The 22,454-nt window shown below is 40.9% G+C and overlaps 1 protein-coding gene across 1 annotated transcript in view; it reads left to right on the top strand.

Annotated features, from left to right (window-relative positions):
* LOC149464930 (interleukin-5 receptor subunit alpha-like) overlaps positions 1–21,114 on the top strand; it is a 103,257-nt gene extending 82,143 nt beyond the window's left edge. Inside the window, exon 12 of the mRNA XM_089673888.1 lies at positions 9,081–21,114. Coding sequence (XP_089530014.1) covers positions 9,081–9,191 — 111 coding nt within the window. The 3' untranslated portion in view covers positions 9,192–21,114. The remainder of the gene's footprint in view (positions 1–9,080) is intronic.
* The last annotated feature ends 1,340 nt before the right edge of the window (positions 21,115–22,454 follow it).

Consider the following 22,454-nt stretch of genomic DNA (forward strand, 5'->3'; position numbering starts at 1 on the left):
CTTCTCCTCTCAAGAGGCTTCTCCATTACGCATGCATGAGAATTTGTGCTGGGCCTGTTCAGCGCCAGCGCTACCTACAAAATTGGTGTGTGCTTCTTGCCTTAAAGATGCAGCGTAAGATAAGAAAGCAGAATCTGAGGAGTTTAAATCCTATATTCAAAAGGCAGTAGCCGATGGCTTTCGCAGGCTTTCGGAAAGATCTTGGAAAACGTCAGAAGATATTCCTCGGATGAAATTTCACGGTCTCCAGTGTCGTCTTCCCATCATAAATGAAATTCAGATTCTGATTCCTTAGAGTCAGATTCGGTTCCTGAGACAGATTTATTTGATTTTACTTAAGTCTCAGCTTTGGTGAATGCAGTTAAACAAGCCATTGTCTGGGAGGATGAAGAAGCCTCTCCTTCAAGAAAGCAGAGGAAATATCCTAAACTAAAAAGAGAGTTACTTGCTTTCCCTTTGATTTTCAAAATCAGGGAAATAATTGAGGAAGAATGAGCGAAGCCCAACCGCATGCTTACAACACAAAATAGGGGAGCTAAACTATTTCCTTTTAAAATAAAGGACTCTGAGCTTTGCGATACACTCCCCAAGGTGGATGCAGCATTGCAAAGGCTGGCAAGGCATGTTACATTGCCTCTTGAGGATTCTGTTTCTTTTAGAGACTGCAGTATGGCAGCCAAGCTCATAGCTCATTCAGTGACAGAACGCAGATTTCTATGGTTAAAGCACTGGTCTGCTGATAATGCATTGAAACAAGGCCCTTTCTCTATTCCCTTTGGGGGGAAAAATGCTATTTGGAAAGACCCTCGAGGATGCCATTCACAGAGTCTCAGCGGGCAAGTCAAGATTATTGCCCCAGGAGAGAAGAAGGCAGCGCCATTCCTTTCGTACAAATAAGTGATCAAAGGATCAGTTTAAAGACGCAAAGTCTTACAGACCTGGACGGGAGTATTTCAGACCCTCCTTGAGGTCTGGTTAGTCCTCCTTTACTAAGGGACCCAAGGCCAAGGCAGAATGCCAAGCCCGCAGATAAGAGCTTATGAAGGTTTGCCAAACATCTCAGGTAAGGGCAAGATTGGCCCATTTCACAGATGTTTGAACGGAATCGGTGAAGGATGAATGGGTTTTGGATGTTATAGCCTTAATAGCTATACTTATCTCGTTTTCCAAGATAGGTTGATTGAGCTCTTCTAATTTTTGATTTGATAATTTAGGCAGTGATAATTTATCTAAGAATTTTTGGATAAGCTCTGGGGTAGGTTGGGGAGTATTAGAGTCCTCTTTAAGGTTATATAGTTGAGAATAGTAAGAGCGGAACGCATCCGCTATTTTATTGGGGTGGTACAAAGGTTTAGTCAATATAGGATCCACTATTGACGTTAATTTAGATTTTGATTGCTTAATAGCAAGGTATCTCGCGAGCATCTTACCCGCTTTGATCCCTTGTGTATAAAAGGTAGTTTTAGCTTTTTTCAAATTCATAGCGTGTCGCCAAGACATAAGGGTCCTAAGTTCAAGCCTAGAATTTTGAAGGTCCTGTAGGACACTGGGAGATAAGGATTGCATATGGAGATGTTCTAATCTAGCTATCCTGTGAACCATTTCCGAGAAGGATTTATTCCTATCACGTCTTGCCTGTGAAGCCAATTTCAAAAGAAGACCTCTACAATATGCTTTATGGGTGCACCACATACTAAAAACATTTGTAGTAGGAGAGGAATTGATGTAAAAAAATTCCTTTAAAGCTGTGGTAAGAGTGGAACGAAAAGCAGGGTTATAATACATAGAGACATTATTCCGCCACAAAAACACTGGAGAAAAGTTTAAGGATTCCTCGATACTCAGAGAAATAGGTGCGTGATCTGACCACGTCACAGGATGAATTTCTGCACTGGAAACAGAAACAATTGAGTACTGTCCTTGATACTAATTTTATTTGCACTAACAAACAATTTTAAGGACAAGCTTTTGGGGAGTGTCCCCTTCTTCAGGTTAAAGCAGTACTGATCACAAAGGGTTAGAAGAGATGTTTTGGAGTTGGAAGGAAAAAAAAAAAGGAGAGCAGATAAGATAAGACACATCAAAAGCAAAGTCTGGGGAGGGGGGAGACTACACTCACAGAGGCAGTGATGCTTGAGGTGATAAAACTGTTGGATAATGAGTGAGGAATCCCAAGTCCAAATTAAGGTCGTTATCTCTTGTGTCAAACAGAATTATCATTCTTAGTTCAAAAGTTTTTCTTTCCTGGATGGATTTGAAATTTCCTTTAAGAACTAAAATATTGAGGTCTCCCATTGTGGTGTCTGGTTGTGCGAAATGGTGTCCCACAGGTGTGCAAAAGTCATCTTCTTTATGTTCCTTGATGGTATGTCTGTGCAAATTCATCCTTGTTTGTAACTTCTGTCCTGTTTCACCAACATAGGATCCTTTGTTACATTTTCTGCACTGGATAAGGTACACAACATTACTGGAGGTGCAGCTGTATGATCTGGAGATATTAAAGATCCCTTTTGAGTGTCTGACACTTTTTGATGGATTGATTTGGTTGCACAGTTTGCAGCGTATTTTATTGCAGGGTTTGCTTCCATTATTTGTGACATCATCATCAGAAGGAAGTTTCCTACTGATTAGTTTATTTCTGAGGTTGGGTGGTTGTCTGAAGGCCAGTATTGATGGTTGCTGGAATATTTCTTTCAGAGTTCCATCCTCTGTTATGATGGGTTGTAAATCTTTGATAATTTTTCTTATTCCTTCTAGTGCTGGGTTGTATGTGGTTACTAAAGGTACACGGTTGTTTGTTTTTTTCTCTTTGTACTGAAGTAGATTTTCCCTTTGGGTTCTCAAGGCTGTGTTTATTCTGTTGTTGATAGTTTTGTTCTTGTAACCTTTCTTATGGAAGTAGTCTGCTAGTGTCCCGAGATGTGTACCTCTGTCTCTTGGGTCAGAACATATTCGGTGGTATCTAATGGCCTGACTGCGTATGATGGCACGTTTTGTGTGTTGGCGGTGGAAGCTAGAACTGTGGAGGTAGTTGCATCTGTCAGTGGGTTTCCTGTATATTGAGGTGTGAAGCGTATCATCCCTGATGTATACTGTAGTGTCTAGGAAGTTTACGTGTGTGTTTGTGTATTCCATTTTTAGTTTGATTGATGGATGAAAAGTGCTGATCAATGAGTAAAGTTGTTTTAGGTATTCTTCACCTTCTGTCCATATGATGAAAATATCATCAATATAGCGATAGTATCTGTATGGTTTTTGTTCCATGCTGTTCAGGAATTTTTCCTCCAGGTCAGCCATAAATAAATTGGCATATTGGGGTGCCATTTTACTGCCTATCGCAGTACCCATACATTAAAGATAGATGTCTTTATTGAAGGCAAAGTAGTTGTGTGTAAGTATGAATTCAATGAGCTGTGTAACATCCTCAGCAGTGTATTTGTGGTTTGGTGAGGATGATAAGGATCTGTGACATGCAGCTAATCCATCCTTGTGAGGGATATTACTATACAGGGATACTACATCCATAGTCACTAGAAGTGTATTAGATGGTAATTGCTGTATGTTATTGATCTTGTTTAGAGAGTCAGTTGTGTCTTGCAGGAAACGGTTTTAAAAATGTTTCTACAAAGCCTGAAATTTATTCGGTGAGTGTATTCATACCTGTTATGATGGGTCTGCCTGGATTTCCTGGCTTGTGGATTTTGGGCAACATGTAGAAGTCCCCGATTTCTGGATGATCCGGAATCGCATTTATAAGTTCTGAAAGTAGGTGGGCTGGAAGTGTTTTAAGGAGACCTTTTAATTGCTTTGCAAAGTCCTGGGTCAGATCATAATCCAGTTTCTTATAGTAGATGGTATTTTCCAGCTGCCTCTGGCCTTCTTGTATGTATTTGTTTGTATCCATCACAACTGCTCCCCCTTTATCTGCTGGTTTGATGGTAATGGCCTGATTATTGCGCAAATCGTGTATAGCCCTTCGCTCTAGTGGTGAAAGATTGTACAGAATTTTCTTTTGCTGGGTGGATATCAGGGATGTAGCTCGCAATCTGAAACTGTCAATATAGGTGTCCAATTTGGGGTTGCGTCCTTGTGGAGGTGTGAAGCGGCTATTCTTTTTCTTTGTGTAGCACTCCATTGTCCTAGGATTCCTTTCATTGCTGTGGAAATATTCTTTGAGCCTTAGTCTCCTGAAGAATTCCTCCATATCTGACAATAATTGTAAATGATCTAATTTGGTGGTTGGGCAGAATGTAAGGCCTTTGGAGAGGATGGTTAATTCTGGTTCATAAGGTTTATGATTTGACAAGTTGATGATTCCAAGTTCCTCTGTTCTATCCACATTTTTAGTCAGGTCAGCACTTACACAAGGGATACCTTGGGATTCCAGATTAGATTCCAGGTCACCGATAGTAGGAGGTATAGATGTTGGGTTGCTTTTATGTTTAGGTTGTATCCAAAAAATCTGCTCTTGCTGTAGCTTCTGAAGTTTTTTTGCTTCCCATTCATGGCAAGTTTTTGTGTTTGTCTTTGTAAAGTTTCCAATTCATTCTTGATTTGGTTAACGTTGATAGGGTCCAATGATGTTAGGGTTTCAAACAAAGACTGCTTTTGTATCCTGATAGTTACCCTTTTTACATACAGTTTGTGAATGAGGTTATTCCTTAATCTCTTGCTGGTGCGTCTGCAAAGTCCTTCTGCATAAGGAGAGTTGATTGTATTTACGCAAGGTTTTTTAATCCGGAGGCCTTGTGGTATGAGATTCCTCTTTTTGCATCTTAAGAGAAAGAAGATATCACTGTTAATCTGTGTTTCCTTTGTGATTAGGTTGGTTAACTGCTTCTTGCACTGGAATGCACTGGAAAATGAACTGGAAACATTTTGTAATAATTGAATATCCATCAAGAAGAAGTCAATTCTTGAGTAGGAGTTGTGGGGTGTGGAGTAATGCTAAACATCTCCAGGGGTCATACAGATTAGCCTCCGAGAACACATTAGCGAGAGAATGTCTTAGGCTGCGAGAGGAGTGTGAGATGTCCAAGGAGGTATTAATGATAGCGTTAAAATCTCCACAGAAAAGTAGGAATCCCTTCTGGAATTTTGCCACCTTTTTCCGCAAGGAATTTAAGAAGTGGATCTGATGAACATTGGGGGCATATAGATTGACAATGGTATAAGTGATGTTGCTGATTTCACAGACAATAATTAAGTATCTACCTTTGCTATCAGATTCTTGGGAAAGCAATGAAAATGCAAACAGAATTACGAATGGCTATGAGACGCCACATTTCTTATCCGGGCCGAATGATGTGAGCAGTGTGGAGCTTTAGTAGAGGCAAAATGTGTTTCCTGGACACAAATAACATCGCCAGCCAACCGTTATGCCTCTCTCCACATGGAATGGCGTTTAAACGGGCTATTGAGGCAGTGAGTTCATAGATATTATTTTTAGAACCATGGTGGATGTAGGGTAAATGATGCAGGGATGCCCTCAAGTGGTATGATTAAGAATGAAAGAGGTATTCCAGGTGGATAGGCTTACGGTGTCTGTAAAGATCCAACGAGGAGTGAAGAGTTGTTTCTTCATATAGCAGGAGAAAAGAGATATGTTTTGTTCCCATACTTGGTCAATTCTGGTGCTCTGTGAGAAAAAAGTTAGCAAAAGGGAAGAAAAAAAATAAGAGACAACAAAAATAACAATCAACGAGTAACTTTGTGTGAACTTAATCACTGCAACGGTTGGGGGTTCAATGCCGAGAGGCGCAGCTTAATGATGGCTGTCCAAGTGTACAGTGGGTAGGAATTAGGAGGCACGGGAGAATGCACAGCATGGTATCTCATCTCGCTACTTGTTCCCAGTCAGGAGATTTTCTTTAGGAGAGGCTTTGGCAGGAATTGGTTCGTCATCTGCCGGCAGGATGCCCCACTTTCTAGCTAATTGGAATCCTTCCACTTCAGATTTGACCGTTATAACACGGTTGTCTTTAGAGATAAGCAGTTTGGTAGGGAAGCCCCACTGGTATTTGATATCATTGTTCCGTAGCAGTTTCGTGAAAGATATTAATTTTTTGTGGGCTAGTATGGTATGTTGAGAAAGGTCAGTGAATAAGGAGATCCCAGTATAAGGGACTGGGAGCGGGTTGTTTTTTTGAGCAAATAGCATTAGCTCCTCTAAAGTGGTAAAAGTGGATTCTCGCTATAGTGTCTCTTGGAATATGATCGGGGAGAAAGGAGGGTTTTGGCAGTCTATGGGCACTGTCCACTACTACTTCTCTATGCGGAGTGTGAGGTAGCAGAGTGGAAATCATTTGCTGAATATATTTGCGCAGATCTGCAGTAGAAATATTTTTGCCAATACCCCTGAATTTAACATTATTCCTGTGGGACCGGTCTTCTAGATCCACCAATTTTGCCTTTAATGCTGTTAAGTCGTCTTCAGATTCATTATGTGCATCAACTAATTCGTTGTGAGCTTTAGCGAATTCACCCATTTTAGTTTCCACGTGTGATACCCGTTCTCCCATACATTTAATATCCTTGTTAACTTGCGATACAAAGCCCATAATATCTTTATGCAGGGAGCCTTTAAGTGTAATTAACATATATTTCATTACTGCAGTCGTAAGGGGCAAGGACTCTGCAGGGTAATCTTCCAGATGTTTCACAAACTCAGTAGTGGAATTATGTAATGATGCATTCTGCAGATGTTCACCCCCAGGCTGTACCTCTGGGGAGCAGCGTTGGCTGTGTTTCTGTGGGCTATTTGTGGGAGAAGACTGTGCAGAGCCTGCAGTCTCTGCTGGGCTGGATGTGTGTAGTGGAAGAGTATGGCCATCCCCCCTCACGTGTCCTTGATGTACGGGAGGGGGACAGAGACCAGCGCCATCCTGAGGGGAGGGGCCTCCCGCCAGAATGAAAAACTCTGTCAATTTGCGGGGCCCCTCCTTATTTTTCCTCTTCCCCATCATGCCTCCCCGGTGCCCCCCTCTTTCCGAGGGCTTACTGTGGTGTTGGCGGGTATCCCCGCTGTCACTCGTCACTCTGCTGGGCTGCAGCTCTCGGCGGCTCCCGGAGCTCTCTTACAGAGCTGCCATCTCCTTCTGCAGCCGGCCACGTCCCCCCTCTAAGTCAATTGTATGAGTGGTCGCTCAGTCTGAGTTATCTCTAGCCACTCTTCAGCCAGTGGGGGACACCAGTGATAGATTTGATGGACTCAGCTGCAAACAACAGGCTTCCTTGATGCTTCTCGTGTTTTTGAGATTTGCAAGCTCTGAGCCAGGATGCCCTTTCAAGCCCCTGGAGCTTTCACCTAGTGTATGAATTCCCTCCCATAACTCTAATTCTTTGGGTGTTACTGAAGATACAGCAGGAGGGGGTCCAGGCAATAGTAATTCATCAGTTTTGGCCAAGAAGGCCCTGGTTCCTTTTAGTATGGAGAATGAGACTAGAAGATCAAATTCCCTTACCACATCAGGCAGATTTGTTGATGCAGAATAGAAAACAACACCCATACATCAAGAAATTGAATCTAATGGCTTGGAGATTGAAAGGGGATGGTTGAAAGAAATGTATATTTCAGACGGAGTCATGGACACTTTGTTACGCTCAAGGAAACAGTCTACAAATTCCACATACCAACGTGTGTGGGGAGCATTTCATGAATTTGCCTTGACAAATGGCTGGGATCCTATCTCTCCATCAATATCTACTGTGTTGGACTTCCTCCAAAAGGGCATGGATAAGGGTCTGGCATATAATTTCTTGAGAGTCCAAGTATTGGCCTTAGCAGCTTTGACCCAAAGAAGATGGGCATTGCATCCTTTGGTGATTCGCTTTTTGAAGGCCACAATGAGAATCCATCCTCTGGTGAAGACCTACTTTCTAAAGTGAGATTTGACCCTGGTTTTAAAGCTTTATTGTGTATCTCCTTTTGACCCTCCATCGTCCTGTTCAATGTATTATCTTACTTAAGAATGATTTTCCTAATAGCTGTTTCCTCAGCAAGAAGAGTCTCAGAGTTGTGTGCCTTCTTGGTGAAGGAACCGTACTGCTTGTTCTTTCCAGAGAGTGGTTTTCAGGCAAGAACCTTCTTTTCTTCCCAAGTGTCCACGTCTTTCCACTTGAATTGGGAGTCTATATTTACATACTTTATTCCTGAGGAAACAGAAGAAGAATGGAAAAACTAGATCTAGTTTCATTTCTACCTCATACCTAGAGTGCACCAAACATGTCAGAAAAGTGTATAATTTCTTTGTCTACCCCTTAGGCCCAAGAAGAGGGCAGATTATGTCTCCTAGGGTTCTCTTAGCCTACATTATTAGAACTATACAATCGGCTTATACATTCTTGAGCCTTCCTCCTCCAGAAGAAGAAAGGGCTCATTCAACCAGGGGCACGGTGGCATTATGGACTTCTTATTTGAAAGTCTCGGCAGAGGTGGTTTTCAAGGCAGCTAGTTGGAGCACTATACATACTTTCATGCACCATTGCAGGCTGGATGTATCTCTAAGGGATTCTGATCACTTTGGGACTTAAGTTATTTCTTCAGTTGTGAACCATTAAATGTCTGTGTGCTTTGCAGTACTTTTCTTGTCCCAGTATCTTTTTGTTGTTTTCCCTCCCATCTGGGCCTTGTCATTGCTAGTTATGTCCTGTAGTAGGTTAATGTGAGGAGGTCCAGGAATACAGAAAATTGTTATCATACTTACCATAATTTTCCTTTCCTTGACCCTCCCACCCTTCATTTCCCTTGAGAGGCTAGTGATGGAACACCTGAGTGGAGGATTAGCTTAGATTTATGGGCTAGTTATGGATTGTCCTGGAGGAATCAGGAGTGCGGAGCTGACCCGTAGTAGGCTGACGTGAGGAGGGTCAAGGAAAGGAAAATTACAGTAAGTATAACAAATTTCCATAATACACATATATGTGTGTGTATATACTGTATATAGATATATGTGTATATATATATATATATATATATATATATATATATATATATATATATATATATATATATATATAAAATATGATGCTGGCTGTTACTTATGTTTATCTGATGCATTATTTTATATTTTATTTTCTAGAGATGTGTCGCAGTGCACAATGAACAACCCGAGCCTATCACAGAAATTGAGATAGTCAGCAGTTTGATGGACAGTCGAGAGTGTCAAGATTCAAACAGCAACAATATTTAACATAAAATACCATATCATTGATGTACATAATTGCAATACATGCAGACATATATTTTTGTATGGAGATGTAGTTTCCGTTTGGATTTTTAGTCATTTGCTGTATTGAACACATATACATTTTCAAAGAAATAGTGCAATAGAAGGCATGGTCAATTTGTCTTTCAGCACACTGTAAATTCAATAGGAATGTTGAAGGATGACCTCAGTGTGGTATAGTGAAAATCCACTTTTATTTGAAAAGAAGCATAAGGGAGGGAACAAAGGAATCTCTTATGCATGCTTGTGTTTATGCTGCTTTGCTAATAAAAGAGTTTCAGCATACCACGGTGCAGTCAACCTTCAAGATTTATAAGCGACCCTTTTGTGAACACGCCAGATCAGGCATTTGGGTGGATGTGTTGGGATGAAGCATAGATCAACTGTGCTGATTGATGTTGCTTTGAATGCATTATGTCTGGAACCTCTGGTATTGCTAATACTTCTGGGTCTGTCATGTGCTATTGTGACTATTTTATGTCCTATTTCTAATGTTACCTAACCCATTCAAGTCAGTGCTAAAGGTGTTTATAGACAACAGTAACTGGCTAGGAAAAAATGAATTATCAGTTCTTCCAAGATCAATAGGTCATGAGGCATCTGCAAAGGTTGGGAAAAGTTCACAGAAGTTCCCTTTGTTTATTGATTTGTATAGCTGTGTGTAATTTTTAATGGTGATATGGACAGTACATATTGCAAGGCTTAAAAAAATCAAATGCATAACAATATAAAAAATATAATAAATAATAATATAATAAAACTGTACTGTACAACTTTTAAAAATTACATTTCAACTTCAATTACTGTTTGCATACAGTGCAAAATTATCACAAAATTATCACAATAGGAACAACAAAATTAACACAATAGGAACAACAATGACTTGATATTACAGGGATCTAGAAAATTACACTTTTATGAATTTACAGTCTAGAGGATCAAGGTAAAAGGAAGGAAGCGAATGAGTGAGCTATCTGTAATATGTACCACAACCATATGTACACGTAGCCAAAACTTTTTTTTTTTAGTTTTTGGACATTTTAATTTTTTTCTGCCTGTGCTCTATTAGGGAGTTTTAATTTACTTTGTGTCTTTTGTTCTGAAGAAGAGGGAAGAAAATATCTTTTGTACAGGTCATACCTGAACAGGTGCCACCATTGAGAGTTTTACCATTACCTCTTGGTGAAAACTCGAAATTTTGGATTTTCCCTCAATTTGTTGAAATCACCATGTAGAGACACAGACACACAAAGTAAAACCCCCAAAAACTTGATAGGAGTTAATAATTGCCTAAGGCATATGTGCACATTCTCTTCCTCATAATTCGCAGGTGCAAGCATTGTTTCATAGACTGTAGCCTGGACCTGTTACCACTGGAGGAAGGAACACTGAGAGGTAAGTGTGCCATAAAGTGCAAGCATGCACAGCACACTTGCCTGTAATGTAATGACTCCGCTCTCTCCTGGCTCTCCTCCTATCTATCCCAGCGCTCCTTCAGTGTTACCTATAATGCTGCCACCTTCCCCTCTCTCCCCCTCTCTGTTTGGGTCCCACAAAGCTCTGTCCTCGGGCCCCTTCTCTTCTCCATCTACACCTCCTCCCTTGGCAAACTGGTACACTCCCACGGCTTCAACTACCACCTCTACGCCAATGACACGCAAATCTACCTCTCTACCCCTCGCCTCACCCCTTCAGTCTCTGCCCGAATCACCTGCCTACTGAACGACATATCAGACTGGATGTCACTCCACTTCCTCAAATTAAACCTTTCCAAAACCGAGCTCCTAGTTTTCCCCCCAGCCCGTGCCCCCCCACCCTCTCCATCACGACCAATAACGCCACCATCAGTCTCACCCCGCAAGCCAAAGTTGTAGGTATCACTCTAGACTCCAACCTATCCTTCCAGCCCCATGTCCAATCACTGGAAAATTCATGCAGGCTCCACCTCAGCAACAACTCCAAAATACATTCGTTCCTAACCCCAGACACTACTAAACAACTCATTCACTCCCTTATTATCGCACGACTTGACTACTGCAACTCCCTTCTCACTGGCTTACCTCATCACAGACTCTCCTCGCTTCAGTCTATCCTGAACTCAGCGGCCAGACTCATTCACCTTAGCAACCGCTCTGTATCCGCCACCCCCCTCTGTCATTCCCTCCACTGGCTTCCGATTGCCCAACGCATAAAATTCAAACTACTAACATTGACGTACAAACTATTCATAATACTGCCCCAAACTACCTCACCGACCTAATATCCAAATACCACCCAACATGTACTCTTCGCTCCTCACAAGACCTCCTACTCTCCAGTTCCCTAGTCTCCTCCTCCCATGCCCGACTCCAGGACTTCTCCAGGTCTTCCCCCATCCTCTGGAACTCACTACCCCAATCCATCAGACTGTCATCTACCCTCCCTACCTTTAGGCACACCCTGAAAACCCATCTCTTCAGGGAAGCCTACCCCGCCCTCACCTAACAGCCGATCTCCTCCACTCCTCCTACCACTCCATCCCCCACAGCCATTTCCTCCTGTACCACTATCCCCTCCCTCCTAGATTGTAAGCTCCAAGGAGCAGGGCCCTTGAACCCCTCGTGTATTGTATTGTTACTGTATTGTCTCATGTACTGTCCCCCACTATAATGTACAGCGCTGAGCAAACTTTTTGGTGCTATATAAATACTGTATAATAAATAATAAATAATGTGGACAACTCAGCCCCACACAATGGACTTTAATTGCACTTTGAAGGAGAATGGTAGCTCACATATAAGTGTTCTAACACAGGTATTTTACTTTGTTACAGAGTTCCTTTAAACATAACATTCCTTTCCAATTTCCCATCACTGTTTATTTAACTACTGACCTTCTATGATACATAGCTTTATGGTGCTGCCTGGAAATTAGAGTACTTGCTAAATTTAAAGCTTTTGTGAGAAAAACATGTGGGTTACATATACTAACCTCCCTTTAAAATTGCTAGCCCATTGCTTTTTGAGTCCCTGACGTAAAAAAAAAAATATGCAAGATTAACGGTTCACTTCATTGAAGCTGAATACAGCCAGGAAGCTAACAATATCTAGAATAACATCCATTGTGTTTTATAACAGGTTTTCTTTACAATCCACCATACCTGCTGTTTTCTAAATCTGACCCTACATGCAGATTTTATCTGTCTCTCTATTTTCTTTCTTTCTCATTTTGACATTCTTATTTTGTATTTGTTCTTTATTGCCTTCAGATTGATTTTACCTATTACTCTTGCACTCTGGTATCCCATGTCAATGCATTACATAATATACTCAGTAGGTAAGAATTTTGTTGCTCTCCAGCTGTTGCAGGACTCCAAGTTCCATCATGCATCTGCAAGTCATAGCTGTAACTGTCTATTTTGCAATATCTCATGGGAAATGTAGTTCCACAACAGCTAGAGAGCCGCAGGTTGCCTACCCCTGAGTTAATTATATCAAATGGATCATATACATCACAGTGAATAAATGAAAGTCCTCCCCAATCATATAAATGGTCCCCATCATCATTTCTCACTTTCTAACCAGAGTCAGAAGCTAGTGGGCCACAGGTGTATGAGTGACTTGGTGAGAGGTCCTCTTAACCAGTTAATTTATAGACAGTATATTTCGGTATCCTCAGATCTGACTGGCCTGTGTAAGATCATGATTTAGAACACCTGATTTGTATATTTTGTCTGCAGACAGAAAGTTGGAGGCTGTCACTTAGGGATGTATATAGTAATAAGTGTTAGATCTTATCTTTAGTGGGACTGAAATAATGAAGAAACAATTTTACACAAGCTAATTGTGGATGCTTCTTACCTTATTTGTTTCAGTAGTGCATCTTCTAGCACTATTGTTCCTGGTATGCTCCACCTGTCACTTCTTCCCTCTGGCATTGTTCCTGGTATGCTCTACCTTTCACTTCTTCCCTCTGGCATTGTTCCTGGTACACGCCACCTGTCACTTCTTCCCTCTGGCATTGATCCTGGTATGCTCCAGCTATCACTTCTGTCATCTGGCATTGTTCCTGGTATGCTCCACCTGTCACTTCTGCCCTCTGGCATTATTCCTGGTATGCTCCACCTGTCACTTCTTCATTCTGGCATTGTTCCTGGTACGCTCCACCTGTCACTTCTTGCCTCTGGCATTGATCCTGATGTGCTCCAGCTATCACTTCTGTCATCTGGCATTGTTCCTGGTACACTCCACCTCCTGTCACTTCTTCCCTCTGGCATTGTTCCTGGTTTGCTCCACCTGTCACTTCTGCCCACTAGCATTGGTATTCTCATTTTGAAAAACTTTTGTTCCTCTGATCCTGAGCCTTTGCAGCCAGGCATCTCAACTTTTGGTACACTTCATTTGTAAAACTTTGCTACTCTGAGCCCTTGATCCTGGGCACAGCAACGCTAGATATACTCTATTTGCCAAGCTATGCTTCCCCAAGCCCTCACAGCTGGATAAATCTGAGCTTTTTTCTTTGGTGTTCATGCCAGCTCTTTAGTTTCCTCTCTAGTCGCCTGGCCATTTTTACCAGTCCTACTGCAACTTCCACGTACCTCTAAGAGTGTCTGGGGAAGCAACCTGGGAGCGGGAAGTAGCAGAGTCTAAACTCATTTGAGGGGGTCCCTAGTGAATACTGCCCATTCTTTGACTTTTGGCTAGTTTGCTTTGCTCTGTTTCACTCAGTTTTTGACAGTAATGTACACTTCAAGTACCTAAGCAGTAGTAAACACAGCCAGTGTAAACATGATTTCTTTATTTATAGAAAACCCAAAACTACTTTACTGCCAGCTCCCCCGTCCCCTAAATACATATTGCTAAAAAATGTCAAAAATAAAATTTTTACTAAAAAAAAAGTAAAACTACTTACCTCAGCCTTGGCTCCGAACACTGTCAGGGAATGCAGCTGATGTCACCATGTCTCACCAATGTCTTCCCTAAAATTCCATGTGAATGTGCTCGAACACATTGCATAAGTGCATTCTCATGAAATGTTGCGCTTCGGCTTTCCCAGGAGGCAGAGGTGAGATAGTCACTTACAGGTCTTAAAAGAGCTGGAAGGTGGGGCAGGGGTAAGGTTTTTTTTCTTTATTTTTGACAGGTTTTATTTAACCATTTACATTTGGTTGGAGTGGGACTGTCAGTATTTTCATGGTCCACTTTTAGGTAGAAATTGCTTTGCTCATCTTTGTGGTAATGAGCATATTGTAAATTAAAATATTCTCTTTACAGTATAAAGTTTTATATATATTAATGCTGCCATTATCCAATAAAGCATACTTTTGTAATTTAAATATTTTTTTTATACAAAAATAATTGTTGTTTGAATTCACCACAACCTGGCCTTGACCACAACCTATGGCCTTGGTCTGAAGATTTATTTCACTTAACTTCTTTAGGATATAATATGTAATATGCATATAACTTTTATATGCTTGGTGTTTCATGGAATTTGTAACAATTTCAATTAAAAAAATATTACTTTTTAATTTTGATTGTTGTATGATGCATAAAAAGTCCCCTTTCTTGCTATCTCTTACATATTGTACATTGGGATGTGGCACCACTATCTACCAGTTTTGCTATATACAGTAAATATTTTCTATGGGATATAATCTTTTTGTCATATAAAATAAGCAGCAAAATGTGGATGCATAAGTAATTGTCCTTAAGGGTGCTTTTTCTAAGTTTTGGAGTAAAAAAAGGTTAAAACCCCTGCTATTTTACTGTTGCTGTCTGTGTCATGTTGAAGAGGTTTCCTTTTACTCCCTGTCCCAGAGACACAACAGGAAGTGCAAAGAAATCTCTACCTTTTCTCGCCCTGAACAAAAAAAACCCAAACTGTCTATTCTGACAAGGGACAAGGCTAGGGGGAATATTCACCACAAAATGTTCAATACAAAACATTGATTGAAATTCAAGCCTGAGAGAAAGCAATCAAGATACAGGAATGTACTATTGGACACCTGATGAAACTGCACCACTTCAAAAGGGTGATCAAGACTCAAAGTCCATAAGTTGAAGGTGTGGTCATATGAACACACCTATGGACTCTCTCTTATAGTGAACTGTCCCAAACCAGTAAATACAGTCATTGGCCAGTTTATTATCTACACCTGTTCAATTGCTTAGTAACACAAATTGCTAATCAGCCAATCACATGGTAGCAACTCAAAGCATTTAGGCATCTAGACATGATGAAGATGACTTGCTGAAGTTCAAACTGAGCTTCAGAGCGGAGAAAAAAGGGGATTCAAATTACTTTGAACATGGCATGTGTGTTGGTGCCAGATAGGCTGGTCTGAGTATTTAAAAAACTGCTGATCTACTGAGATTTTCGCACACAACCATCTCTAGAGTTTACAGGGAATGGTCCCAAAAACAGAAAATATCCAGTGAGTGGCAGTTGTGTGGACACAAATGCCTTGTTGATGTCAGAGGTCAGAGGAGAATGGGCTAAAGGTGATAGAAAGGCAGCAGAAACTCATGTCAATATGGACCAAAAGAGGGAATGTTTCCAACACCTTGTTGAATCTATGCCATTTAGAATCCCTCGATCCCCTACAGTCTGGCTTCTGTCCCCTACACTCCACCGAAACCGCCTTACTCAAACTCTCCAATGACCTTCTAACTGCCAAAGCTAATTGCCACTATTCAGTGCTCCTACTCCTTGACCTCTCCGCGGCCTTCGACACAGTCGACCACCCCCTCCTCAAAAAAAAACTACACTCCCTCGGCCACAAAGATTCCACTCTCTCCTGGCTCTCATCTTACCTATCACAACGCTCTTTCAGCATTACCTATAACGCTACCACCTACGCCTCACTCCCCCTCTCTGTTGGGGTCCCTCAAGGCTCCGTCCTCGGGCCCCTTCTCTTCTCCATCTACACCTCCTCCCTTGGCCAACTCATACACTCTCACAGCTTCAACTACCACCTCTATGCCGACGACACACAAATCTATCTCTCAACACCTCACCCCCTCAGTCTCCGCCCGAATCACAAACCTACTGTACGACATATCAGACTGGATGCCGCTCCACTTTCTTAAACTGAACCTCTCCAAAACCGAGCTCCTAGTCTTCCCCCCAGCTCACACACCACCCCCCATTGACTTCTCCATCACATCCAACAATACCACTATCAGACCCGCCCAGCAGGCCAGAGTGCTTGGTGTCATTCTTGACTCCAACCTATCCTTCCAGCCCCAAGTCCAATCATTAACAAACTCATGCAGACTCCACCTCCGCAACATCGCCAAAATCCGCACGTTCCTAACCCCAGAAACCACTACACAGCTCATCCACTCCCTCATCATATCACAATTCGATTACTGCAACTCCCTCCTCACTGGCCTGCCTCGCCACAGGCTATCCCCGATTCAGTCGATTCTGAATACGGCAGCCAGAATAATTCACTTTACCAACCGCTTTGTTTCCACCACCCCCCTCTGCCAATCCCTCCACTGGCTTCCAAATGGATAAAATTCAAAATCCTAACAGTGATGTACAAAGCTGTCCACCATACTGCCCCAAATTACATCACCGACCTAATATCCAAGTACCACCCAACACGCACACTCCGCTCCTCACAAGACCTCCTTCTCTCTAGTTCCCTGGTCTCCTCCTCCCATGCCTGCCTCCAGGATTTCTCCAGGGTGTCACTCATCCTCTGGAACTCCCTGCCCCAACTATCACCTACTCTCCTCTCCTTTAGGCGCACCCTGAAAACCCACCTGTTCAGAGAAGCCTACCCCACCCCCTGCTAATTTGCCGACATCCTCCACTCTTCCTACCACGCCATCCCCCATAGCTATCTCGTCCTGTACCACTATCCTCTCCCTCCTAGACTGTAAGCTCGAAAGAGCAGGACCCTCGAACTCCTTGTATATCGCATTGTATTGTAATTGAACTGTCGCATGTTCTGTCCCCCTTTGTAATGTACAGTGCTGAGCGAACTGTTGGCACTTTATAAATACTGTATAATAATAATAATAATAATAAAAAAGGCAGTTCTGAAGGCAAAAGGTGGTCCAACCTGATACCAGCAAGGAGTACCTAATAAAGTGGCCGGTGAGTGTATATGGGAAAGAAAAAGACATGCAGGAGTTCCCCACTGAATATTCAGGAAGGGCAGGGAAAGAGAGGTGTGGGCAGACTGCAAACAACAGGGAATCATACAGCTAGCCCCTGTAGTCCCTGAGGGGTGCTTACAGGTTATCCTAAAATATCTGGCTATAAAGCAGATCTGTGGTAAGGACAATTTTAAAACAAAGTCTGAATTTAAGTCCCTTCAGCATTTTATATCATTTCCCAGAGAACTGCCCCTTATAATGTCATATAAATAATAAGGGTTACACAAAGGTGTATGAGAGTTGATTTAAATAAATTGGTCAGTTTATTTGTCTTATCTGGTGTTTTAAGTGTATACATGACAGGGGAGTACAAAAACAGGTGGGGGAGGATGGTTTGGTTAGATTTGACGGAATCCCTATGTCCAGCCTAATTGCCTCTGTGACAACCATACATACATTTTAAGACCTTTGCACTGAAAGTCAATAGACACTTGGAAACTTGTGTTCGATTGTGGAAGCCATTACTGAATATGAGTTATTTACCACAGCACTTCTCTTAAGTGATTTACTTAACTTTGGGCAGTTTTAATGACAACCAGGGTCGGTGCTTCCACTAGGCAAACTAGGAAGCCACCTAGGGTGCACTGCCACCTAGGAGCACCTAGGCACAGCGCTGGCCGGCACTCTCACTGTGTGGGATGCCACCACGTGATGAATAATCCTTTAGCTGAGGGGAGGGGTGGCAGAGGAGAGGAAAAAAGGACAGAGGAAGATGCCGGGTGTCTGGGACCAGTATAGCAGCTGAGATGCAGCTCCTTCCATTGTTCCTCTCAGAATCGGTTCCTTACTGCAAGCCGGTTAGCGGAGTTCCAGCCCCCCTCTTTACATTCATCAGTGGAAGCAAAAGCGGAACTGTGCCTGTGCAGAAAAGTCTGACTCTGATGCCTCTGATGTCTGTGTGACTGTGATCCAGCTGACCATCCATCACATGTGCAATGTCCATCTGGTTCAACCATTAAAAAAAAAAAAATTATAATCCTATAACCGCAGTTGATCCAGAAGAAGGCAAAAAAAACAGCAAAGCATGATCCAATTTGCTCCTGAAGGGAAAAAAAATCCTTCCTGATCCCCCGAGAGGCAATCGGATATTCCCTGGATCAACTTTACCTATAAATGTTAGAATCCAGTTATATTCTGTGTATCTAAGAAAGAATCCAGGCTTTTTTTTAAAGCAATCCATTGAACTGGCCAGCCAGCGCACTGTGAAGAAACCTTTCTGTGTTTGGAGATTAAATTACTTTTCCTCCAGACATAAAAAGTGCCCCCTTGTTCTCTGTGGTGACCTCAGGGTGAATAGCTCTACACAAAGTTCACTATAAGAACCACTGATGTATTTATACATGTTGATTATATCCCCCTTAATCTTCTTTTCTCAAGAGAGAATAAATTCAGTTCCTCTAATCTTTCCTCATAGCTGAGCTCCTCCATTCCTCTTATCAGTTTGGTTGCCCTTCTCTGCACTTTCTATAGTTCCCCAATGTTCTTTTTGTGAGTTGTTGCCCAAAACTGAACTGCATATTCCAGAGGAGGTGTTACTGATGATTTTTACAGGGGTAACATGATATATCTCTCTCTGGTGTCTATACTTCTTTTAATACAAGAGAGGATTTTGCTCGATTTAGAAACAGCAGCTTGGCATTGCATGCCATTATTAAATCAATAAAAGGAATGAGCTAAATAAACATATAAATAATTAAATGACAAAGAAAAAATGTGTAAAAAAATATATGAAAAAAAGAAGTGTTCATAAATACAATAAATGTCCAAAAAATATCTTTCAAAATCAAGTGATGTCCACACCGTGCTAAATCCACAACCAAAAAAAAGTTGGGTCACTCACCAGAGCTCAATGCTGATCAGGAAATGGACCAGCAAAAAACGCTTTTGCTCTGGGAGCAATAGATATCAATCTACTTCTTGGATGCAGTGCTCTGCAAACAAACGATATCCCATAGGATGAGTAGCCACCATTCAAAGATATGGATAGATTCCAGGGGTATATATCACCTTTATATCATATATCTCCGTACCATTGGGACCATATTCAAAGGCAAAAGAAAGAGATCATGGTGCAGCAAGTTTCAAAATCGTTAACTGCTTTAATGTATGAATAACACTCACAATTAAGGTGTCTACAAGCCCGTAGACTTGACCTTACACATTAGCCGTGTGGGGGGAACTGTGTCAAACGCTTTTGCAAAATCCGTGTATACTACGTCCACCGCTCCCCTCTGTCCAAGGTTTTGCTCATCTCCTCATAAAAAGAAATAAGATTTGTTTGACAACTTCTGTCTTTCATTAATTCATGCTGTCTGTTGCTTAAAATATTTTTTTCCAGCAAGAACTCATCTATGTGGTCTTTTATTAAACTCTCCAGTATCTTCCCAACTATAGATGGTAAACTAACTAACGAGTCTATAATTATTTGGTAAAGAATTTGACCACAATAACTGACTGCTAACAGTACATTTGCTGCTAGTGGCAGGCTCCCCCAGGCACCATGCCTCTAAAAGATTAGAGGCAGGAGTGATAGCACCCCTGCTGATCTGTGCTTTGATTGGGCACAGCATGAGTCGGTCAGAACCTGTATGTTCAGCATAAGAGCATGGGTTGGTCAGCAAACAACAGCTCCTATGCTTGGCATATACTTTTTTCACTTTTTTTCTGGCAGAAATTACTTCATCCATATCTATCCATGTGACTGGAGAAATCTGTTTTTTTTTTTGTTCATGTATGCCCAACATTAGGAGCGTGGGGTGTTCATTGCGTGTTAGCTCCTATGCTTTAGCATATACTTTTTTTACTTTTTTTCTGGCAGAGATTTCTTCATCCACATTGATCAATGTGAAAGGAAGAAACTATTAGGTTCTTATTGGTTTTGAGAACCTGTACGTGACTAGGCTCCCAAAAAGTCTCACGCATACGGTATCCCTATACTTAGGAGAAGTAGCAGAATGTGCTTTGGGTGTGTAATACCCATGCTGTGTGTGAGGAATATCTCAGTAAAGTGGCATCTTTGTGTAAAAAAAAAAAAAAAAAAAGATCTTCCAAAGAGTCAACATGCCCATAAGCAAATACCTTTGTGTCTGCTTTCCAAAAAGGGTCACTTGGAGGTGTTTATATTGTCCTAGCATTTTGGGGTCTCTGAAAATGTGAAAGGTAGTCAGGTAATTCAATGCATAATTAACACCCCTTAAAATGCAAAGGTCTTTGGATTTTGGGCCCCTGTATGTGGCTAGATCAAAACGTCTCTCACAAGTGGTATGCCCATACTTGGGAGAAGTAGCAGAATGTGTTTTGAGGTATAATTCTATATATACCCATGGCATGTGTGAGAAATATCTCATTAAATTGACAACTTTGTGTAAAAAAAAAATATTTTTTTTTTCATTTTCCAAAAAACGTGTGGCAAAAAATAAAATCTGCCATGGACTCAACATTCCTTTTTAAGCAAATACATTGGGGTGTCTACTGTCCAGTGTTTGTACTGTCCTGGCATTTTAGTACCTCAAGAAATGTGAGCAGCAGTCAGAAAGTAAACGCTGAGTAAATTCCAGTATGTATACGATAGATTATAGATGTCATGACTTTCACACAAACTAATGTACACTTATTGGGATTTTGTTTCACCAAAGACATGTAACAAAATATATTTTGGCCTAAATTTATGTAGAAAATGGATTTCATTGGATATGTATTAAAACAGAAAAAATAAAATATTGTTTTTTTTCCAATATGTTTGGTCTTTTTTGTATATATATATATATATATATATATATATATATAACCCAGTGGTGATCAAATACCACCAAAAGCTCTATTTATAGTAATACAAAATATATATTCCATTTGCCTACAGTGTTGCATGACTGAGCAATTGCCATTTTAAAAGCACAGTGCTGGATAGCAAAAAATTCTCTGGTTATGAAAGTGGCAAAACGTTCCAGAGGTCCAGTGGATAAATTGCCAGTAAATGAGAGCTTCTGGCTGATTCCTTCTGTATGTAAACAAAGCAGCCCAGTAGGAAGAATGATACAGCCAGTGAATTGGCACCTGTGCAACTTTGTCAACCAACAAGCATGTTCTGAAAAGTGCTGAAATAAGTCATAGGGGTTTCCTGCAGAAAGATAGCAAATGGTATTAAGAACTTCATTTGCAGCCTCATCTTCCTAGTTTATATTTATCCAAACTCATCTTACAGTTCTATGTAGCTGGTCATATTGCTTTAGATCTCTAATACATTCAACATGGCAATGGTGCAGCACAAGGAATGTAAGCATTACCTTCTACTTACAGTTGTTTTGATGTCTCCCTCTTTGAATGTGGACTTTTTTACATGCCTCCTTTTCATGTATAAAAGAAAGTGTAATTTATTGTTAACTTTCTTAGTAAACCTATATATCTGTACTATATGGTATGTAATAGTAATAACACTCAATAATTACTCACTAATTACATTACTATATTATATAAATTCAGAACAAAATGCTCAATATTTAATCACTTTTTATATTACTATATGATATAAATGGCGAAAAAAGAAAAATACAGCAATAGTATATAAAAACATAGTTTAATTACAAACTTATACAATCTGCTTGTATCTCAAGCTAAAGTACGCATGCATAATTTTCTAGTAGATATAGCTGCTGACTCACTCTCCCTATTATTTGTGTAATCATGTTTAAATATTGCAGCAATTATTATGTGGTAGGATTATGAGTCCTCATGAGTCAACACATTTCTCTTTATTAGCTTCTTCAGGACAATGAGATTTCAGTAGCAGTCATTGAAATGTAAGAATAATCACATAAAAATCATATACAGTACAATATACAAATATAGTGCATTCAATGAACAATTGACATGTATCCCATATACACAGGAAGTATATAAAGCACCTTAATCATGTGTATCTCAATAGCCTGGGGGTTCCCCTGGGGTGGGCACCAGAGCAAAAAAGAGGCCGAGCGAGCACTAGATGGTATGATGGCTTATCCTGATAATGCAATACAATAATTGGCTAAATAACTATTCAGGGGCTATCACAGACCAATTCCACCCTCTAAGATGT

This window comes from Staurois parvus, unplaced genomic scaffold (genome assembly GCF_062004578.1).
Source record: "Staurois parvus isolate SC_StPar_1 unplaced genomic scaffold, SC_StPar_1.0 ptg000145l, whole genome shotgun sequence".
NCBI classification, from domain to species: Eukaryota; Metazoa; Chordata; class Amphibia; order Anura; family Ranidae; genus Staurois; species Staurois parvus.